Source organism: Schistocerca nitens, chromosome 3 (assembly GCF_023898315.1).
Source record: "Schistocerca nitens isolate TAMUIC-IGC-003100 chromosome 3, iqSchNite1.1, whole genome shotgun sequence".
NCBI lineage: Eukaryota > Metazoa > Arthropoda > Insecta > Orthoptera > Acrididae > Schistocerca > Schistocerca nitens.
Window position 1 is genome coordinate 921203861 of NC_064616.1, and position 21466 is coordinate 921225326.

General features: G+C 44.6%; 1 protein-coding gene across 6 annotated transcripts in view; it reads left to right on the forward strand.

Annotated features, from left to right (window-relative positions):
* LOC126248989 (acidic mammalian chitinase) overlaps positions 1-21466 on the forward strand; it is a 190364-nt gene that overhangs the window by 47976 nt on the left and 120922 nt on the right. For all 6 annotated transcript variants that reach the window (XM_049950555.1, XM_049950554.1, XM_049950556.1 and 3 more), the window contains one exon: positions 15947-16065. In XM_049950555.1, the coding sequence (XP_049806512.1) occupies positions 15947-16065 (119 nt within the window). The remainder of the gene's footprint in view (positions 1-15946; positions 16066-21466) is intronic.

Below are 21466 nucleotides of genomic sequence, written 5' to 3' on the forward strand. Positions count from 1 at the left end.
TAAGGTTCCATGATGGCCAGGGAGTGTCATACCACTTACACACCTTCATGACAATCATGTTTCCTGAAGGCAGTGGCATTTTTCATTGAGATAATGCACCATGTCACGAGGCTAGGAGTGTGGTGGAGTGGTTTGAGGAGCATAGTGGCAAGTTCCAATTGATGTGCTGGGCCCAAACTTTCCACATCTGAAGCTGATCAAACATATCTGGGATGTGATTTATAGTGGCATCAGAGCTTATCATCTCCCTCCCCATAATTTACGGGAATTAGTTGACTTGTGTGTGCAGATGTGGTGCCAACTACCTCCAGTGACCTACTAAGGCCTCATTTCTTCCATGTCATGATACGATGCCGCTGTTGTCTGTGTCAAAGGTGGGCATACCAGCTATTAAGAAGGTGGTCATAATGTTCTGACTGATCAGTGTAGATGTAGATGTAGACTGTGTGTATGGAAAAATATGTGAGGCATGAAGCTTTGAGTACACATGAGAGAGAGGGAGGGAGGGGAGAGAGAGAGAGAGAGAGAGAGAGAGAGAGAGAGAGAGAGAGAGAGAGTCATCTTTCTTTAGAACAATGTACCATGAAGAAATATGCTCTGGCAAGGAGAAATCTGAAATATTCGCCAGACTTGTGGTCCTCTGACTTCCACCTGTTCCCACACCTACAGAAATGAGAGACTGTAAAAATTTTGAGTAATATCAAGAAGTTATGTCAGCTTGAAATGGGTAAATTTGCATATTTTCTAGAGTAGCACTTAAGGGTTGGAATCTACTCACTGGCAAAACATCAGTAAAAGTTGACCACTCAAAACTGGGATCACGCTGATAAAAAAGTTCAGTTTTTTACCTGAAAACAGTCTTTTGCTGCTATGTCAAGAAGTTTTCGTTTACTCCTTGTAGGCTTTCTTTAAATTTACAGAGTAAGCCTTTTAGTTCTGTCAATGATTGTGCTAAGCACGGCATGTTAAGGTATGAAAATATTATTTTTTCCCGTTATTGCACTGACATAGTGCAGTTAATGATCTTTTTTGCGGATCTCAATTTCTTCCACATGATTTATTCATATATATGGTTCTGAGCACTATGAGACTTAACATCTGTGGTCATCAGTCCCCTAGAACTTAGAACTACTTAAACCTAACTAACCTAAGGACATCACACACATCCATGCCCTAAGCAGGATTCGAACCTGCGACCGTAGCAGTCCCGCGGTTCCGGACTGCGCGCCTAGAACCGCTAGACCACTGCGGCCGGCACATGATTTATTGATTTTTGTTGCAGTACACATACAGCTTGTCAGTCTGAGTAGCCAGTCCTTTAAAATTTTAGTTCTTGAGAGAGACCTTTCCTTCTTGCCAGCATTAAAATTGTACCCATTCACCAACCTTATTTCTGTATCAGAGATGACAGTGGCCTCAGATGTAGAGATAAAGGTCAGGAGATATCAGTGTCATTTATATACTATTACAAAGGGTCTCATGTGCTTTCATTTTAACCATCTTAACATTGAGGAAAGCTGGGCAACATTTTTCTAGTTTCATTATGATTCTTATACTGAGAGATATCAAGTGAAGGTGGTCTGAAAAATGTTTATGTCCCACACATCCATATCACAAACGTGTCTCCTATGGGTTGGTAAATTTCATTGATTTTACATGTGTCAGTTCTAGTAGCAACAGTCAGCCCATTGGCACTCCAAAAGTTTGTTCATAATGTTTTTCACCAAACAGAAAAGTTGATAAATTGCTTTGGCAGAAGACCTCTGTAAAATTTGTGAAAATTTTCCCTAATTACTACCTCCAAAGTGTTAACTTTTAATTGGGGATACAACATCAGAGCTGTTTCCCAGAGCTACAATTCACTGAGAGAGTGGAATTCCAGTTTTTGCATTTGCATCTCCCCTCATATTGCTGATTTTTTTGAGATATTTTGCCATCTGATAGGTGTGTGTAATGATATTCCTGACTACTCATCTCCAGTGGAACTGCTAATTGAAAATCTTTGTATTTTCTGTTACAGGCAAGAAGTATTGAGAAGAATCATCACTATCTTCTCAGTTGTATTAGTGTAACTGATACCATCTGTCGGAAGTACTGATATTCTTTAGGTCCTACATTTTCTAGTTTATAGCTCATTTGCTGCATTATGTCCAGAGCTTTTGTCTTTCTCACCAGACAGAATAACAGTTTTTCAGTACTCTTACAGTTCCTCAGCAAAAATGATTTCTTCCAGGGAATGTCAGATTTCAGTACTGCCATTGAGGTAAATACTCTGTCCATTCTGTCAGTTATCAACATCATTGTCATCAAATTTTCCTTATCCTTGCAGCTTTTAGAATATTATGGGTAAAAAGTGTCTACAGTTCATGATTCTGAATTGACTGGCTCATTGGTGTCACTCAGTACTGGCACCAACTCTGCATCAGTGGATGGCCACACTTTTCTCCACCTCTTCATTATGGTAGCATTCTACATCTTATCCCATGCTGCTGCTGTTTAGAAAACATCACCACATGATAATGACATTTAATTGATTCCAGAATTCCCTAGTCCATGGGCTAAATCAGGGTTGTCAGATTGAGTGAAAGAAAGAATGCTTGTATATCACTGAACTTTAGGGTCACTTCAGAAAGATGACTGAGAGCAACATTAATTATAAGAACAGCTTGCAGTGGAAGCTTTCTCTTCTTCAACTCTTCCTCACAGCTGGTGCAAATGTTCTGTGGAACAACCAAGAGAATATTTCTCTGTCGATCCATGATTTCTTCTGAGCACAATATTGCACTGGTAGTCACTGTGTTGAAAACAATGTGAATGTTGGGTTTCCCCAGTCACTATGAGCAGTAGTTTATGACTCCCATTTGCATTACAACATGTCGTTAATGTTATGTGTTGTTTCTGTTGTTTGTACCCATGTGCTTTCTTCTCATTACTGAAAGCTAATATTTTTGAAGAAAGCATCTTTTAAAAGAGACTGATTTCCTCAGCATTGTATAATGGATCAGCAGTATAATGCATCAGCAGTTCAGCCTTCTTCCTCTATCTTCCATATCTTATTTACAAACTCTTCTATGTTTTTTCATTAGCTAAGTGACTTTCTCCAGTGACTGCCAGCTGCTGCACATCATGCCATTTTTTTCCAATTTGATAGCTGACCCTCAGTTGCTGCAAACAAGTTATTGCTGCCTAGTTGTTTGTTAAATGCAATTGCTTTTTTTCTTTATTATTGGGCCACTGACTGGAATTCCTCTATTATGCTGTTGTATAAATCCTCTACAAACAGCTACATCAAGTTCTTCATTCTCAATCTTTCTAACATTCTGTTTTCGCAACACACTCTCCTGTTGGGTTGAGTATTGCCAAATAACATCTTCTTTCTTTTTGATGTCATAAATAGTTGCTTGCACAGGAGTCCTGCATGTGATGTTTGAAGTGATTGCTGTCTCAAATTCTGTGTTAGTAAACTGTAAAGAAAGCCAGAATTTTAAATATGTGTAGCATTGTTTAACATTGCGATTAACTTACAACATTGTTGCACATGATGATACATTGTTCTGAACATCATTTGTGCAGGAGTGACTATAGGCTGGATGTGGGCCATATGACTGAGAGGCCATACTACTGATGGCCACATTAGCAAGAGTTTAGTGTAGTATGAAAGCATCTCTGTAATGACCTATGCCAAACCTTCATCCTCACATATTGAAATGGTAGTTCAAAATTAGTATTATTAAAGAAATTCAGGGTTAATTAATTGGCCAATAACAAAACTGCTTTTTATTAAAATTTTGTGCAAGCTACAAAAAAAAGTGACACAATGATCAGTTGTGGCTTAAAGAGGCCCACAAGTTGAGTTAGCCACATTTTATGTAATAATTGTATTTGACTTCATTGCACACTACAGGTAATTTTTGTCTTTTTCTTGTAATTTATTAGTCATGGCTGTGGCATACAGGAATTCATGAAAGTAAGACCAGAGACACAGCAGCTAATGATGCATACAGGGAACACTGTGTGCCATTCCCCTAGGACCGACATTCTGCTTTACAATCAGAAAGGCTTGCAACTTTGAGATGAGGAATGGGTATATGGGAATCAGGTCGCTTAGCTGCCGCAATAACCTGAACAACACCACTTGTATGAAACTCGTATTTATTCTAACTGCACAATTACACATATACACACATAAACAAGCCTCGCAAGCATCACCGGTCGAAACGTAAACACACACTGAACAAAGGCACGTGCCAAGACCCATGTCCTAAAAGTGTGTCAGTGTTCAGAGATACCACTCTGCTCTACTCCGGTGGTCGATGACCACCACAGAGCCCCCACCATTCCAGTGCGGAGCACAGTGAGAGGAGGTGATGTAGGTTGGCATGGTGAGTGGTCCGTTGTGATGAAGTCGTGGTGCCACGCTGGTGGGCGTAGCGGGTGGCCGAAACGGGGAAACTGGGATCAAGCGGCCCGGTGATGTGGGGGTGTGGTGTGCCGTGAGTGGCACGCGAATGCAGAGGTGGCCGTCCTCGTTGATCGAAGCGGTGATTGTTGCCTCCTCCACATCTGTCGGTACCGCAAACGTGCGTAGGAGTGTAACCTGGGCGGCTGAATTGTCCAATGTGCAGGATGAACAGTGTCCCATTTCGTAGCTGGAGAGACAGGTCCTCGGCCAAAAAAGGTGATACATCGACGTGGAAAATGGCGATGCTGGCATCATCGGTCTGCATCGGCCAATCAACAGAAACACTAAGGTGAGGGGAGGGAGTGGTGAAACCTTCACACGCGACCTTTCCTGCAGCCTCTGAGCTGGGGGGAGAACACGAACCACTGGTGTCACACCCATCATCACACACATCATCACTCGCGCCACAGGTACCAGAGGGGGGGGGGAGGGTTCGGTATGTTTGAGGTATTAGAGATGGAAGGTGGCACGAGAGTGTGGTCGGGGTGGAAGTTGTATTCTGAAGTTGCCTTGTCGTTGAGGTGCCAAGCTGGTTTAAGGCCTGAGACGGACACTGTTTGTATTCTACCGTTGCACAGAATGTCAAAGATCTGTGGCGAGCAGCTTATCACTTTGTGTGGGCCCGAGTAGGGTGGGCCATACCGTATCATCGCGCAGCATCACATAATCGCAAATGTGTAGGTCTTTGTGCACAAAGACACGAGGGGCTATGTGTGCTCATGAGGGCAGGGGGCGTACATTCGCGGCGAAGTGTAGGTCGCGTTCTATAAGCGTCGGAAGTTCTGACTGCGGGGGAGGATCGGAATCCTCGACAAATTGTGCTGGGAGGATGAGTGGTTTCCTGTACAACAATTCCGCTAGGGAGGCTTGCAAATCGTCTTTGTAAGCCGAACGAACACCTAGTAGTACCCAGGGGAGGGCTTCGGACCAATATCTGTTGTGGCACATCAGCACTGCTTTTAATGTGTGGTGCCAGCGCTCAACCAACTCTTTGCTTTGCGGGTGGTATGCGGTTGTACGTAATTTGTTTGCACCGCATAGATCGCATAATTTGCCAAAGAGCACAGCTTCAAATTGTCGTTCTTCGACCGTCGTGACCGAAGATGGGCAACCGAACTGCGCGATCCAGGAGGCAATGTGAAGGCCCATGCGACAGAGGCAGCGGTAAAGTCTGTTATTGGAATCGCCTCCACCCACCGACTAACATGGTCGATGATAAATAAAATGTATCAGAAACCCTCGGAAGGAGGGAGTGGTCTGACCAGGTCAAGATGGACGTGACAGAACCTGCCTTTTGGTACCTCAAACGAGCCCAGTGGTGGGTATGCATGGCGGCTGACCTTAGCGCGTTGGCAAGGTATGCATGCCCGTGTCCAGTTTTTGCACTCTGCTCTAACCCCAGTCCATATGAATTGCTTTGTTATGAGGTGTGTGGTACCCAGAATATTGGGGTGTGCTAGGTCGTGGATAGCGGCAAATAACTTACGGTGCAGTACTAGGGGGCAGGCAGTACCTGTGGAGATGTCATAGAGGACTGGTAAGGCTGAACCTGGAATTCGGCCTGGCTCAATTGAGAGCGAGGTGGATTCGCTATTCAGTAACTGCTGAATGTCGTCATCCGCTTGCTGCTGGGCAGCTAGGTCGTCGAAGTCCCAAGAAAACGAGATCGTACCGATCCGTGACATGTAGTCAGCAACGACGTTGTCCGCACCCGTGATATAACGGACGTCTGTTGTGAATTGATATATTAGGTCCATGTGTATGAAACGGCGGGGGGGTAGGTCGGTTGTGGGATTACGCACAGCATCCGCCAACGGTTTGTGGTCTGTATATATGGTCACTGGCCTACCCTCAATGTCCTCTCAGAAATGCCGAACTGCCTCGTAAATAGCAAAGAGTTCTCGGTCGAAAGTGGACCACTTACGTTGGGAGGCTGCCAACTTCCGCAAAAAGAAACTTAGTGGTTGTGCGGAGCCTGCCACCTACTGCAGGAGCACAGCGCCGATAGCAGCGTCGCTTGCGTCAGCTGTAATTGATATTGGGGTGTCAGATACCGGGTGCGCGAGCGTGACAGCGTTCGCTAGTGCCGTTTTTAGTGCGTCGAATGCGCGTCGCATGTCGTCGCCCCACGGGACCTTGTGGAACCCTGAAGTATTCTTTCCGATGAATGCATCAGTCAACAGAGCCTGTAGGGGTGCGGCGTGTGGGATGTGCCGCCAGAAAAAATTTATCATCACTAAAAAACGACGTAGGTCGCGGTAAGTCTCGGGCAGGGGGAGGTCGCGTATCAAGGCGACTCTGTCTGACGTGGGGCGAGTCTCTTCCGCGGAAACAGTATAGCCCAAAAATGACACACTAGCAGGGCGCAAATGAGATTTATCGTCATTGATATGGACTCCATTCTTGGCGAGAATACTAAGAACTGTTGATAGGTGCTGTTTGTGTTCCTCGAGGGTAGTTGATGAAATGAGGATGTCGTCCAAATACGCGTAACAGTATGGGAGTGAGGAAAGGATGGAGTTGATAAACTGTTGCCAAGTCTGTGCGGCGTTTTTGAGGCTGTACGGCATGTAACAGTATTCGTACAGTCCGAAAGGGGTGATAATTGCTGTTTTAGGGATGTCGTACTGGTACATGGGGATCTGATGGTACGCTTTTCGACAATCAAGTATACTGAAAACGCGTGCACCATGGAGTTGTTGGGTGAAATCTTGTATGTTTGGTATAGGGTAGTTGTCTAAAATCGTTCTGGCGTTCAACTGTCGGTAGGCGCCAGACAAAAAAAATGAACCGTCCTTCTTGGGCACTAGATGGATAGGCGAGGACCAGGTTCTGTTGGATGGACGGACAATACCTGTATCTAACAGCTCCCGTACAGCGGTTTTTGTGTAATGTAATTTGGTGGCATTAAGGCTTTGAGCCTTGTTGCGTACTGGGGGGCCTTCCGTAGTGTTCAAACGGTGACAGGTACCGTTAGCAATCGCGCCTATTACCTGCGGGACACCTTGGGGAACCACACTGGGACTAGGTGGGGTAACACGCACTACATTAGAGGTAGGAATGTCACTGACCTGCGGGGAAAATGCATAATTGCGGAGGTATCTGCGCCTTGGTGGAGTTCTCGTGGGTGTATTCCTATCGTGCGGAAGCGTCCCCTGCTGCCTCCCGTGCGCGTGACAGTTCGGCTGCCATGGCGGTGATCAGCTGTTGCAGGCGCACATTTTCAGCGCAAAGGTCGGTGATCTAGAGGCGCTGGGATGTCAGGCGCAACTGGGCGGTGGAGAGCTCTGTCATGAGATGGGCACGTTCAGCTGTCACGGTGGGCAAGGTATCACAGTGTGTGGCAGGGGGCAGGGGGAAGGTGGTGAAAATCCCTGGTATCCTGTTGCCGGAAGCGTGATGCAGGAGGGCTGCTGCCTCGAGGTCTGATGAGAGCCCGAAGTTATGCAGGAAATCAATACCGATAACGGGGCAGTCAACATCCCCAACGCAAAATGTCCAGGTGCAGCGTAAATCAGGCGAGAGATTTAGTTGGAGTTCGGCTGAACCATGGATGCGAATTGCGGAATTGTTGGCTGCTTGCAGTGGCATGGTGGGCGTCAATGTTGAAGATGGGGTGCTCGACTTAGGAATGACACTAGCACCAGTGCCCGTGTCCACGAGGAAATAGAGTGTGCTCGCACTGTCGTGGATGTACAGTCTGCCGGCATGGTGGGCAGCGGGGGTGGTCAGTCGATAATGTTTTTGGCACACTAAACTGCCGGTGCGAGCCGTGGCGCCTATTCTGACTCATGCTTCCCGTTTGGGTAGTTGCAGGGTGCGCGACAAGAACGCGCTGCATCGCCGAACGTGATATGATACCAGCATAGTGGGTAAGCTGAGTGTTGTGCCTGAGCCGGCGAGCCGGCAACGTCACATGGCATGTTCTGTTGCACCCGCGTGGAGGTGGGCGGGGCAACCAGTCGAGGAACTGTAACAAGTGCGGCCGTCTGGCCACCAGGGGGCTCCATCGGCTGTTGCTGCGAGCTGCGCGCCTGGCCTCTGCCAGCCGGCCAGTGAAATGTAGTAGACGTGACGGCAGTGTCGCCAACATTCAGTGTGTTGGAAAAACAGGACATGACCTGGTGATGTTTGAAGATGGAATAAGCCTGGTCCGCCAGTCGTTGTTTTTCCTCCAGAGCAGCGTTTTGGTAAGCCAACAGGTGTAGTTGGAGGTCTGGCAGTAATTTCACAAGCCACAACGCCCAGAGTGCGAGGTTGGGGAGTTGCTCCTTGTCCACCTGGGCTCTTAAATGGCACCAAAGTTGTGAAGCATGCGGTCCGCTATTGGCACTTCGTGAATTATGTAGTGGATGGCTTTTGCTGGAGGGCGCGATAAGTGCTCGATGATGCGAGCTCTTGCGATGGCATATTTGTGCTGGCTTGGTGGTGAGAGCAATAGGTCACTGACCAGGTCCGGTTCGTCGTGGAGGTGGGTAATTAAACAAATGAAGCGTGCGTCGTCTCCCCACACTCTGTGAATGTCCAGAATATTGTCCACTAACACAAACCATGATATAGCATTGTCCTTCTGTAGTTGTGGCAACTTCAGAAACTGCCCTACAGGTTGCTGCTGTGGCATTGTGGGAAGATGGCAATTGGGGGGGGGGGGGGGGGCAGCAGAGGCCCAGAAACTGGTGTAGGGTCGAGAGTCTGTACTGTAGCACAACTAGGCCTCTGACCACATGACACACACAGCGCGGGAGCAAACGCGGACATCGCGGCTGCTGCAAACATGGTCCCATGCTGTTGGTATGTTGGGAACGTAGCGGTATGCGCTTTGGGCGAAAGTACCTGGTCGTGTGTCGGGCTGGTATGTAACATATTCATACGGGATGTTGCTGAGCACTGTGGTGAGGGAAGTTCTTGTTTCACCTGCAGTATGAAGTCCGGGAACTGCCACATGTTTGGATTCACTGCAACATGTGTGGGCCATGGTGCGTCGACTGTACTACATCTACATCTACATTCTACATTCATACTCCGCAAGCCACCCAACGGTGTGTGGCGGAGGGCACTTTACGTGCCACTGTCATTACCTCCCTTTCCTGTTCCAGTCGCGTATGGTTCGCGGGAAGAACGACTGTCTGAAAGCCTCCGTGCGCGCTCTAATCTCTCTAATTTTACATTCGTGATCTCCTCGGGAGGTATAAGTAGGGGGAAGCAATATACTCGATACCTCATCCAGAAACGCACCCTCTCGAAACCTGGCGAGCAAGCTACACCGCGATGCAGAGCGCCTCTCTTGCAGAGTCTGCCACTTGAGTTTATTAAACATCTCCGTAACGCTATCACGGTTACCAAATAACCCTGTGACGAAACGCGCCGCTCTTCTTTGGATCTTCTCTATCTCCTCCGTCAACCCGATCTGGTACGGATCCCACACTGATGAGCAATACTCAAGTATAGGTCGAACGAGTGTTTTGTAAGCCACCTCCTTTGTTGCTGGACTACATTTTCTAAGCACTCTCCCAATGAATCTCAACCTGGTACCCGCCTTACCAACAATTAATTTTATATGATCATTCCACTTCAAATCGTTCCGCACGCATACTCCCAGATATTTTACAGAAGTAACTGCTACCAGTGTTTGTTCCGCTATCATATAATCATACAATAAAGGATCCTTCTTTCTATGTATTCGCAATACATTACATTTGTCTATGTTAAGGGACAGTTGCCACTCCCTGCACCAAGTGCCTATCCGCTGCAGATCTTCCTGCATTTCGCTACAATTTTCTAATGCTGCAACTTCTCTGTATACTACAGCATCATCCGCGAAAAGCCTCATGGAACTTCCGACACTATCTACTAGGTCATTTATATATATTGTGAAAAGCAATGGTCCCATAACACTTCCCTGTGGCACGCCAGAGGTTACCTTAACGTCTGTAGACGTCTCTCCATTGATAACAACATGCTGTGTTCTGTTTGCTAAAAAATCTTCAATCCAGCCACACAGCTGGTCTGATATTCCGTAGGCTCTTACTTTGTTTATCAGGCGACAGTGCGGAACTGTATCGAACGCCTTCCGGAAGTCAAGAAAAATAGCATCTACCTGGGAGCCTGTATCTAATATTTTCTGGGTCTCATGAACAAATAACGCGAGTTGGGTCTCACACGATCGCTGTTTCCGGAATCCATGTTGATTCCTACATAGTAGATTCTGGGTTTCCAAAAACGACATGATACTCGAGCAAAAAACACGTTCTAAAATTCTACAACAGATCGACGTCAGAGATATAGGTCTATAGTTTCGCGCATCTGCTCGACGACCCTTCTTGAAGACTGGGACTACCTGTGCTCTTTTCCAATCATTTGGAACCCTCCGTTCCTCTAGAGACTTGCGGTACACGGCTGTTAGAAGGGGGACAAGTTCTTTCGCGTACTCTGTGTAGAATCGAATTGGTATCCCGTCAGGTCCAGTGGACTTTCCTCTGTTGAGTGATTCCAGTTGCTTTTCTATTCCTTGGACACTTATTTCGATGTCAGCCATTTTTTCGTTTGTGCGAGGATTTAGAGAAGGAACTGCAGTGCGGTCTTCCTCTGTGAAACAGCTTTGGAAAAAGGTGTTTAGTATTTCAGCTTTACGCGTGTCATCCTCTGTTTCAATGCCATCATCATCCCGGAGTGTCTGGATATGCTGTTTCGAGCCACTTACTGATTTAACGTAAGACCAGAACTTCCTAGGATTTTCTGTCAAGTCTGTACATAGAATTTTACTTTCGAATTCACTGAACGTTTCTCGCATAGCCCTCCTTACGCTAACTTTGACATCGCTTAGCTTCTGTTTGTCTGAGAGGTTTTGGCTGCGTTTAAACTTGGAGTGAAGCTCTCTTTGCTTTCGCAGTAGTTTCCTAACTTTGTTGTTGTACCACGGTGGGTTTTTCCCGTCCCTCACAGTTTTACTCGGCACGTACCTGTCTAAAACGCATTTTACGATTGCCTTGAACTTTTTCCATAAACACTCAACATTGTCAGTGTCGGAACAGAAATTTTCGTTTTGATCTGTTAGGTGGTCTGAAATCTGCCTTCTATTACTCTTGCTAAACAGATAAACCTTCCTCCCTTTTTTTATATTCCTATTAACTTCCATATTCAGGGATGCTACAACGGCCTTATGATCACTGATTCCCTGTTCTGCACTTACAGAGTCGAGAAGTTCGGGTCTGTTTGTTATCAGTAGGTCCAAGATGTTATCTCCACGAGTCGGTTCTCTGTTTAATTGCTCGAGGTAATTTTCGGATAGTGCACTCAGTATAATGTCACTCGATGCTCTGTCCCTACCACCCGTACTAGTGGGGTTATGTTGTGCACATGGGTTTAACACTGTAGTCAGAGCCGTCAATGGCTGAATTACTGGTAATTCGTCCATGAATTAAATTGTAGGCAAACTCATGGCGAGCTCTGGGTCACAAATCACGTGGTGGTTCATCGCTGCATAACGGTGGCAGGAGGAAAGATGAGAAACGCGCATACTGTGATCGTATCGAAAAAGTCTGGGGTCACCACTATGGGAATCAGGTTGCTTAGCTGCTGTAATAACATGAACACCAATTGTATGAAACTCGTATTTATTCTAACTGCACAATTACACATATACACACATAAACAAGCCTCGCGAGCTTCACCGGTCGAAACGTAAACACACACTGAACAAAGGCGTGCGCCAAGACCCGCATCCTAAGAGTGTGTCAGTGCGCAGAGATACCACTCTGCTCTATTTCGGTGGTCGATGACCGCCACAGGTAGAATGAGGGACAGGAAAACCAGCTGTGTGGTCACGGCATACAGGAATATGGAAAAAGAGCCTGCAGACATAGCAGGTGAGGAGGCAGTTTGGGAATACAATATCCTGTTCTGCAGGAGGCTCTCATCCTAGTGTTAAATCAGAGAGGTACACAGTTGGGGGAAAAGGAGGAGCTCATAGTAAGGGACAGAAAGACCAACTGTTTGGCCGTGGTGTTCCATTACACTACTCTCTCTGAATGAATGACATCACTTCAACACTAATCTAAATCATACACTCTTCAGTATATACGCGTTTAAATATTTGTGTTAGGCTTTTTAGTTAATGCATAAATAAAGAAGCATATACTTTTTTTGATTTTCCCACATCCTTGATGATCATCTCATTATAAAGCTGTGGAAGGAGCATTTAAATATTAATTATTTTGTAAGTATGTATTATGCGTTTGTTTTTCTGATGTCTTCAACCCTCTTGAGAGTCTCCTCACTGTGATTCTGAGAAATAAACAGTGTGTCCCATCTGAAGGCCACTGTTCATTAATGTACTGCTTCATACTCTGGCAGGAGGAACCCTCAGTGTGCGATGTTTGTGATGTATGAATCTCTGTGTTCCCTGTGTCCACTGAGCAAACCTCTTTTAGTTACCAATATTTTCTGCTGTGTTACTGTGTATCTTTCTCATCTGAATTTCTCATTTTTGTTGTGTGCTTGTAACTGACAAATCACTTGTTGTTATATTGTTAGAGGGAGAGCGAGAGAGAGAGAGAGAGAGAGAGAGAGAGAGAGAGAGAGAGAGAGAGAGAGTTTGTAGCAGCCGATAAAATCCTACCATTGTCAACATCAGAAGAGAAATAAAAAGAAACTGAAGAAAATAGAAGGAGAGTTCAAAACAAAAGCTCACTTGAAGTTGTTTTTGCCACAGTAACTCCATAAATGTTCTTGTAGTGCTTTTTTAAATCTAGGCTGTGGCGTACAAGTCAAAAATCTTCATCTCTGATTATTGAAAGCTATCAAACAAATTTTAAAAGCTGGCTTTATCTTTGTAGGTAATGTTGATAGCAGTGAAATAGAAATAAAAGCAATTGAAATAATTTTTATAATGCTATCACAAGTTTGATTATTCATGGTCTGTGCTCAATAAATTTTTAGAGTTTTTGGACTTAATTGCTCACTAATAAAATATTGAAGAGCAGACATTCTTAGCCTTACTTTTCTTTACCATTAAATTTGTAAGTGGTGGTGTTGATCAACTACTTTACAATTGGTTCGCGTTTTAGTGGTTCTTCTGTGTTGAATTGTAGAGCCTGGTTTTATTGTGAAATATGCAATTATTAAAGTTATTGCAGCTTGCTTAAGACATTATAAAAACTAGAAAGAAACGTTTCACTAAAACTGATTTTGTAACTTACTACTACTGCTTACTACTACTACTGCTACTGCTACTGCTACTGCTACTATCGCATTCGGGAGGACGACGGTTCAATCCCGTCTCCGGCCATCCTGATTTAGGTTTTCCATGATTTCCCTAAATCACTTCAGGCAAATGCCGGGATGGTTCCTTTGAAAGGGCATGGCCGATTTACTTCCCCATCCTTCCCTCACCTGAGCTTGCGCTCCGTCTCTAATGACCACGTTGTCGACGGGACGTTAAACACTAATCTCCTCCTCCTCCTCCTCCTCCTCCTCCTCCTCCTCCTACTGCTACTATGACAACCGTATACTTTGATTATTCCTTATGATGCAGAAAACCAATTCTGTGTTTATGTATATTCTTTTTCTCCTTTTTATTTCTGTTTAAGCATTTTTTTCCATTAACCATGCAAGCCAGTCACATGGCTTGTGTTAGGGATGGGTTTCATTCCCAACATACAAATTCTAGCTTTGTGTTAGGTTTATCATGGTCATCTTGCAGTTTTGACTAAAAGCTACAAAATTTTATTTGTAAACTGAGCAAGAGGAACTGTTGTCTTAACCAGGTTCTGATCAATGACAATCAAGTCTGAAATATGTAACCTTCTCTGCTGAGAATTTCTCCAAACTGAGGGTAAGCCTTTTAATTTATATGGCCTGCCTGGAAAATTTAATTGGATTTTGATAGAATGTTTGACCCATTTTAAATCCTCGTTGTTGAAAATCAAAAAATTTAAACAATATGCAATGATAAGCCAAAGCATTATGACTACTGGCCACCACAAGATTGAATGCCATCTGATGGCGTTGTGGGCACACAATGCGGTAAGCAAAATATATAATTGGAGCAATTATGAATGGGGAATCATTTTAGTGACAATATAGGCCACAAATTTGGAAATCCACAGACATAAGGGACTTTGAGAAAGGGCAGATTGTTATGACCCACCACTTGGGAACAAGCACCTCGGTAACAGTGATGTTGGTCATCAGCTGTGTGTATGTTACTGTAATGATCATCTGTGGAATGTGATTGAATGGTGGTGAAGCCACAAGTAGGTGACAAAGTGTTGAATGTACATGCCACATCACAGAACATGGAGGTTGGAGGCTTGCCAGCTGTGTAAAACAAGACAGACAGTTATCTGTGACAGACCTGATGATGTAGGACAATGATGGGGCAGCACAAGTTTTTAAAAACACACCATTCAGCAAACTTTGTTGAACATGGGAGACTCTGAAGCAGATGACCTCTGCATGTTCCTGTGTTGACTCAATGACAGCGTCAATTATGATTGTAGTGGGCATGGGATCTTCAAGATTAGAGTGTGGATTATTTAACACATATCACTTAGTTGAATGAATCATGTTTCTTGTTACACCAGGCTGATGGTCATGTCCAGATACATACTCATCCAGGGAAATGGCTGCTTGAAACATGAACCATGCCACAGGCACAATCTGGTGGGGGCAGTATTATGCTATGGAAGGCATTCACATGGGCTTTCATGGGACCTGTGGTACTAATTGCAGGCACCGTGATGGTTGTGGACTACGTGAATATTTTTATGGATCACCTGTATTGATACATGCTTTATATCTTCCCTGATGGCTATGGCATCTTCCAGTAGGATAACTGTCCCTGTCATAAGGTTACAGTACTTAGTGGTTTGAGGAGTATTACAGTGAACTCACGTTGGTGTCTTGGCCATCAAATGGTTCAAATGGCTCTGAGCACTATGGGACTTCACTTCTGAGGTCATCAGTCCCCTAGAACTTAGAACTACGTAAACCTAACTAACCTAAGGACATCACACACATCCATGCCCGAGGCAGGATTCGAACCTGCAACCGTAGCAATTGCGCGGTTCCAGACTGTAGCGCCTAGAACCGCTCTACCATTCCGGCCGGCCTTGGCCATCAAATTCGCATGATATGACCCTGATGGAACACATTTGGGACACTACTGGTTGCCAGCTCTGCACCCAAAAGAAGCGATTGGCCCATAATTTACAGGAATTGTGTGACTTGTGTGTAGACATCAGGTGCCACATACCTCAGGAAATTTACCAATAACTTGTTAAATCCATACTAACAGAACTGTTGCTGCATTGCATTTCAGAGATGAACCAACACACTGTTAAGCAGACGGACATAATCCTCTGGCTAATTGGTGTATATTGTAAGTTAAACATTTGCCTTCCCCCCCCCCCCTCCCCCACATACATAATGTGTAATTAATATAGTCAAACTCTTCTGTTATATTATGTTAATTTTTTTTTTCAGGTCATTAAGTCTCTTGTTGGTCTCAAAATTCGTAACAAAAATCTTAAAGTTATTCTGTCTGTGATTGGTATGCCAGGTGGATTTGGAGATATGGTTTCAAAGTCATCATCCAGGAGAATGTAAGTATTGATTTTCACATCAATTGACAACTTTTCAAAAGGAATATCTTCATTTCTACTTTAACAGAAAGTATCTGATGAAATTAATTTTTCTTTTTGTGGCCATAAACTGCATCATTCCTGTATCCCTTCAGATACAGTTCTCAGTGTAATATGTAATAATTAGTTTGATGTCTTTTCAGTGTAAGTGGTTAAAGTTTTAAAGATGTCTCTTACTCTTTAAGCCTTTAGCAGTAGGTTACCAGTACTTATAAAATCAGATACTCCTTTGAAACTTCTGACCATGTGACAGGGTTGCAGATGGTGAGAGTATAAAAACTTTAAAATGTGCAAAGTATACTGTAATCATGAGTTTATCATGTCAAAAACAAACAAACTGAGAAAATATCAGTGTAATATTATAAGTATTATATATTAAAAACAGTAAATCGGTGTAAAAAGCTTCAAGGTTTCAAGATTAAAAAAAAGAAAAAATCTAATTTCCAATATAGATGTTTTTATGTTAATACCTAGTGTTTGTGGCCATTTAATCATGTGGTACCTTAACACCAGCAAAATATTTTGCATTTGAAACTGAGAAATCAAGTGTATTTTCACTTGGTTTCTCAATTTAAGATGCAAAAAAAAAAGTGCACATTAAGACAACACACAACTAAATCACTGTAAAATAAATCTTGACAAAATGCCTAAAGCAGCCACACGAAGATGGATTTTTAAGTACAGAATCAATTATTGTGACTTTCGAATAAAGTTTGTGTACTTTATGTTGTACCAGTGAACGGAGGTACAACACCTTACAGAAGGTGCGAGAAATCGACACAGTTTATTCCTTTACAATTGAAGACAGAAAACAGAATTATGCAAAACCTTAATGACTGGGCTAGCATGCCACTGGTGCGGCGATGAGCAAAGTTCATAGGCGACACTGGTGATCAGAGTGCTTAGTAGAAGACATCTCAGAATAGTCTAGCTCCAGACAGAGTTGAAGTCCAGTTCAGGGTGATCCGAGTGTTGCGGCATAGCATTATCCCCAAGTCGAGACTGCCCAAGTGTGGTGGTGCATGCACTTATGAAGCCCTGGCAGTGAAGGAATATGCCCTCTGATAGTGAGCCCGCAGTGGCACGGATCAATGTGGCTGGAGCTGTCCCGACGTGCAGCTATATTGTGAGCACACACTGGCCAGGTGTTGCTACAATACCGTGGAGGCACCTGTATGCTGTGCGTGAACCGGGAACTGCTGGGCATAGACTGTGTGATGTGTGAGAAAGCAGCTGCATTGCAGCATGCACCTTGCTGTAGGCATTGATGATACCACCCTCTTCCCCCCAAAAAATGCCTCACCACGACGGTTACTGTGACGGGCCACAGTGACGGTGGGGAGGTCCGGGCCAGAGGTAGGGTGGTGATGTCAGACCGGAAGCTGGATCTAGACACGGCTGACCTGCATTCCAGCATTCGTTGCACGGGTCTCCAGAAAAACCGGAAGATATAGCAGAGGGAATATGTGCCTCCTGCCTGTCCTCGTGTGAGCAATCCCCACTATGGCACAGGTGAATCCAGTCCGTGGGTGTCTCAGCAGACAATGGCGAAGAGGACAGTGGCAACGGCTGGGAAAACGGGAGGAGCAATGTCCGTGGTGGTGACCCAGACGTGGCAGTGACACAGACTGTGGTGGCAGAGACTGCAATGCCAGGGGCTGTGGCGATTGGGGCTGTTGCAGCGGAGGGGCAGCACTTGTGGCTGAGGTGACTGAGGCTCTGATGCCTGCAGTTGCAGCAACAGTGATGCGGAAACCCTGCTAGTACCACCGGGCAGCTGGTACAAAACCCACTATGGATAATTGCCAGGTGAGAAACTGTCTGCCTGAACATTCTCTGGAACAGAAAGGACTGCAGTAGGATAATGAATTGTGTGAGTGTGCAGCTGACTCTCGTGTCTGTTATGATGGTGTCCCAACCCACCCTGAATAACATAGATTGTTCTGCTAATGAGTTTGATTATAATGCCAGTTTCCCACAAATGGCCACTGTTAAAGATCCTGAAATACACCTTGGCATTGGCCTGGAATTTTCAAGGAGATAGAGGAGCACCTGGGGACCGAGGAGGATGAAGAAGATGTAGCATAGTCCAGTGAGTACTGCCATGCAGAAATTCAGTCAGTGACTTATCTCTCTGAGGCATCATACATTTGAGGTGTCATACAATATGCTGAGAAGAACAGGGGCAGAGCATTTTTCTTGGTGTGGAACAGCCATAATTTCAACAGCTGCACCTTGAAGGTACACACAAATTGTTCTGCCTCACTGTTAGATTGTGGTGAGATGGGTTTTGATCTCATGTGGGTGATGCCGTTGGCCTTACAGAAAGACACTAATGCTGGTGCAGTCAATTTCGGACCATTATCAGCCACAATAGTAGCTGGTAATCCTTTTTGGTAGAATATTGTTGCTAGGGCTTGAATCATGCTGGTCAACTTTGTGGAATGCATAGGGACCACAAAAGTAATTTAGGAAACAGCATGCACTATGATAAGCCATTGCAAGCTCCCAAATGTGGCTGGAGCTGTCCTGACTTGCAGCTATATCATGAGCACACACTGGCCAGGTGTTGCTACAATACCATGTAGTCGATGTGAATTCACCACCAGAGGGCAAGCAGTGGGGGTCAGTCAAAACTGTTGGTAAGGATTAGGCAGATTCTCAGCACATTGATTGCAATGCATGATCATGTGTTCAATGGTTTTGTCCATCCCCAGCCATGTGCAATGTCACCTTGCCAATTGCTTCATACAGATAATGCCCCAGTGTCCTTTACAAAGTAAGTAACACCTGCTGCAGCAGTGATGCTGGGATCAGCTCATGGGTCTATTCACTTGGTGCATTTAAGAGCACAATTCAATTTTGGACCAGAAAAGTGTCCCACTGGAAAAGCCAACACTGAAAAAATTCATTTTGAAACCACTTCCTATCCTCAGGCCAGCCTGACTGAATAAACTGGCAAAAGAGGTGGAGGGTACCATCCTGCTGCATGGTTGTGGGATTCATTGGTTGTCAGTTAGAGAGGTAAGTACTGTGGCTTGTCAATGTGGTCAATGTGAAAGCAAGCATCCTCAGAAGAATCAAATTCCACATCTGATCTGACAGGAAGATGAGATAAAGTATCCACATTGGCATGGTATGCCATGGGGTGATAGTGAATTTCATACTTATATTTGGCCAGAGTAAGTACCCAATGTTGGAGTTTATGCTCCATCTGGACAGGCAGGAGTTTGAGTGGCTGGAATAAACCAGAATAAACTGGTGAGAGACTTGTGATCTGTTAGCAGAAAAAATTTCCCTACTGATGAAACTTGGAAATGCCATAGATGACTGGAAAGGTCTCTAGTTGACATTAGTTCTCTAAGAATTGTTAATCAGTTTCAGTGTGAGAGAAATTGGGTGGTCTGTGGTGCCACCTTTGTGGGATGGCACCACCCTAATGCCATAGGAGGAGGCACCCACCACAAGGATAACAGGTTTTGCAGGATCCAAGTGGATCAGGCATCTGTTGCTAAGCAAGATATTTTTAATGTCTAGAAAGTTGTTTCTTGCTGAAGCAACCAGATGAAGGGAACATTTTTCCATCTATGAGCATGTAAAGGTGCTGCAATATGAGTAGCATTAGGGATGAAATGCAGATAATATGAGATCTTGCTGAGGACAGCCTGGCATTCGGTGAGAATGTTTTGAGAAGGGAGCTTCCGAATAGTCTCCAAGTATTTGGCAGAAGAGGGAACACCATGTAAATCGATGACTTGACTGAGGCGTTCGATTTTGGTAAAATAAATTTTGCATTTCTTCTGGTTGCATCAGAGTCCTGCAACGATGAGGGTTTGGAAGAGGCTTTGCCCATGCATGTTAAATACATGTTTCGAGCTGTAAGATAAATAAACTCATACAACTGCCAGGTTCAGGAGGTGCTCCTCTGGAGTACTGCCAGAGATGAAGATGTCGCCGAGATAATTAGAACAGGAAGGGACCTTCAATGTCAGTTGCTCTAGGAACCAATGGAAGATGGCCAGAACAGAAGCACTGCCAAAGATATTGGAACAGCCAAATGTGAGTGTTTATGATAAGGAAGGACTTCATCATGTTATCCAGTGGGAAGTGCAGATTGGTTCCTTGAGACTGACCTTCCAGAAGAACACCCCCCCCCCCCCCCTTGTAATATGTCCATAACTGTTTGGTGTGAGGGAGAAGGTACAAATCCACAACAGACTGTCAGATGGCCGTGAAAACCCCCTGGTTTGCATATCTCTCAACTCTGCTGCAACTTCCTTCTGAGTGATGTAGGGGACATCTTATGCTTTGACAAATCACGGTTGGGCAGTATTTTTCAAGGTAATGTGGGCAGAAAAGTCTTTGGACCTACCAAAAGAGTCCTCAAAAAACTGAAGTATCTGTCACAGAGCTTTGTGATTATGTTGTGGGGCCCATGGGAGTTGATCATTGCCACATTATCCAAGATTTGGAAGCTGAAGATGTTAGGACTGCAATAAGAGTGAAGCACTACAACTGGAATTGCCATAATTGTAGATGTGTACTGCGTCTGTAGAAAACACATGCAAAGGATTGCAATACAATCTCCATTGTACATGGTGAGAGCTTGTGTTGGAGATTCAAACTGTGGGGAACTGAGCTTTTCAAATGTGCACCTATTGATCAATGTGATAGAAGCCCCAATATCCAGCTGGAATTGGCCATTTTGGTTCTGAATACACAGTAGAATGAAAAATTTCATTGAATCTTGTACAAGATGCTCATGGTGACTGGACAGCCCAGGATCATTCATGCTTTGTGGAAATGCTGTAGTTGGTTTGAACTGGGAATGACTCATCAGAAACCAAATGGTTAAGAAGAGTACCATCATGAACATCAGCATGATGGACATTCATTGTGTTAGAACCATGTGTAACTGTGTTAACAGACAGGCCCCATAATTGCTTTGAGCAACCATCCTGGACGTGCCCAGTCTTTTTCAAAACAGACATTTAGTTTGGTGGAAATCATAAGAGCCCATATGATGGGAGTTGTACACTGAAGCAGGATTGCATTTTCTGCCATTACGCGACTGCTGCAGGCATTCCATAGCTTGTTTACAGTGCCCGCCAGAACCATAGACCCCATGTGGAGAAGACTGACAGGTGTCAAGTGTGGCCACCACAACTGGCAATATTTCCAGCTCTGTGGTGTCAAACAATTCCTGTGCCTCAGTTATCCAAATGACATCCTCAAGCAAGGGGTCCAATAGTTTGAGGACTTTCACACAAAGTCAGGAATTGGTAACATTTTGAACAATAATGTCCTGCAACATGGTGTCCATATACAACTTACCCCAGGAAAAAACAAATTTTCAGGTGGA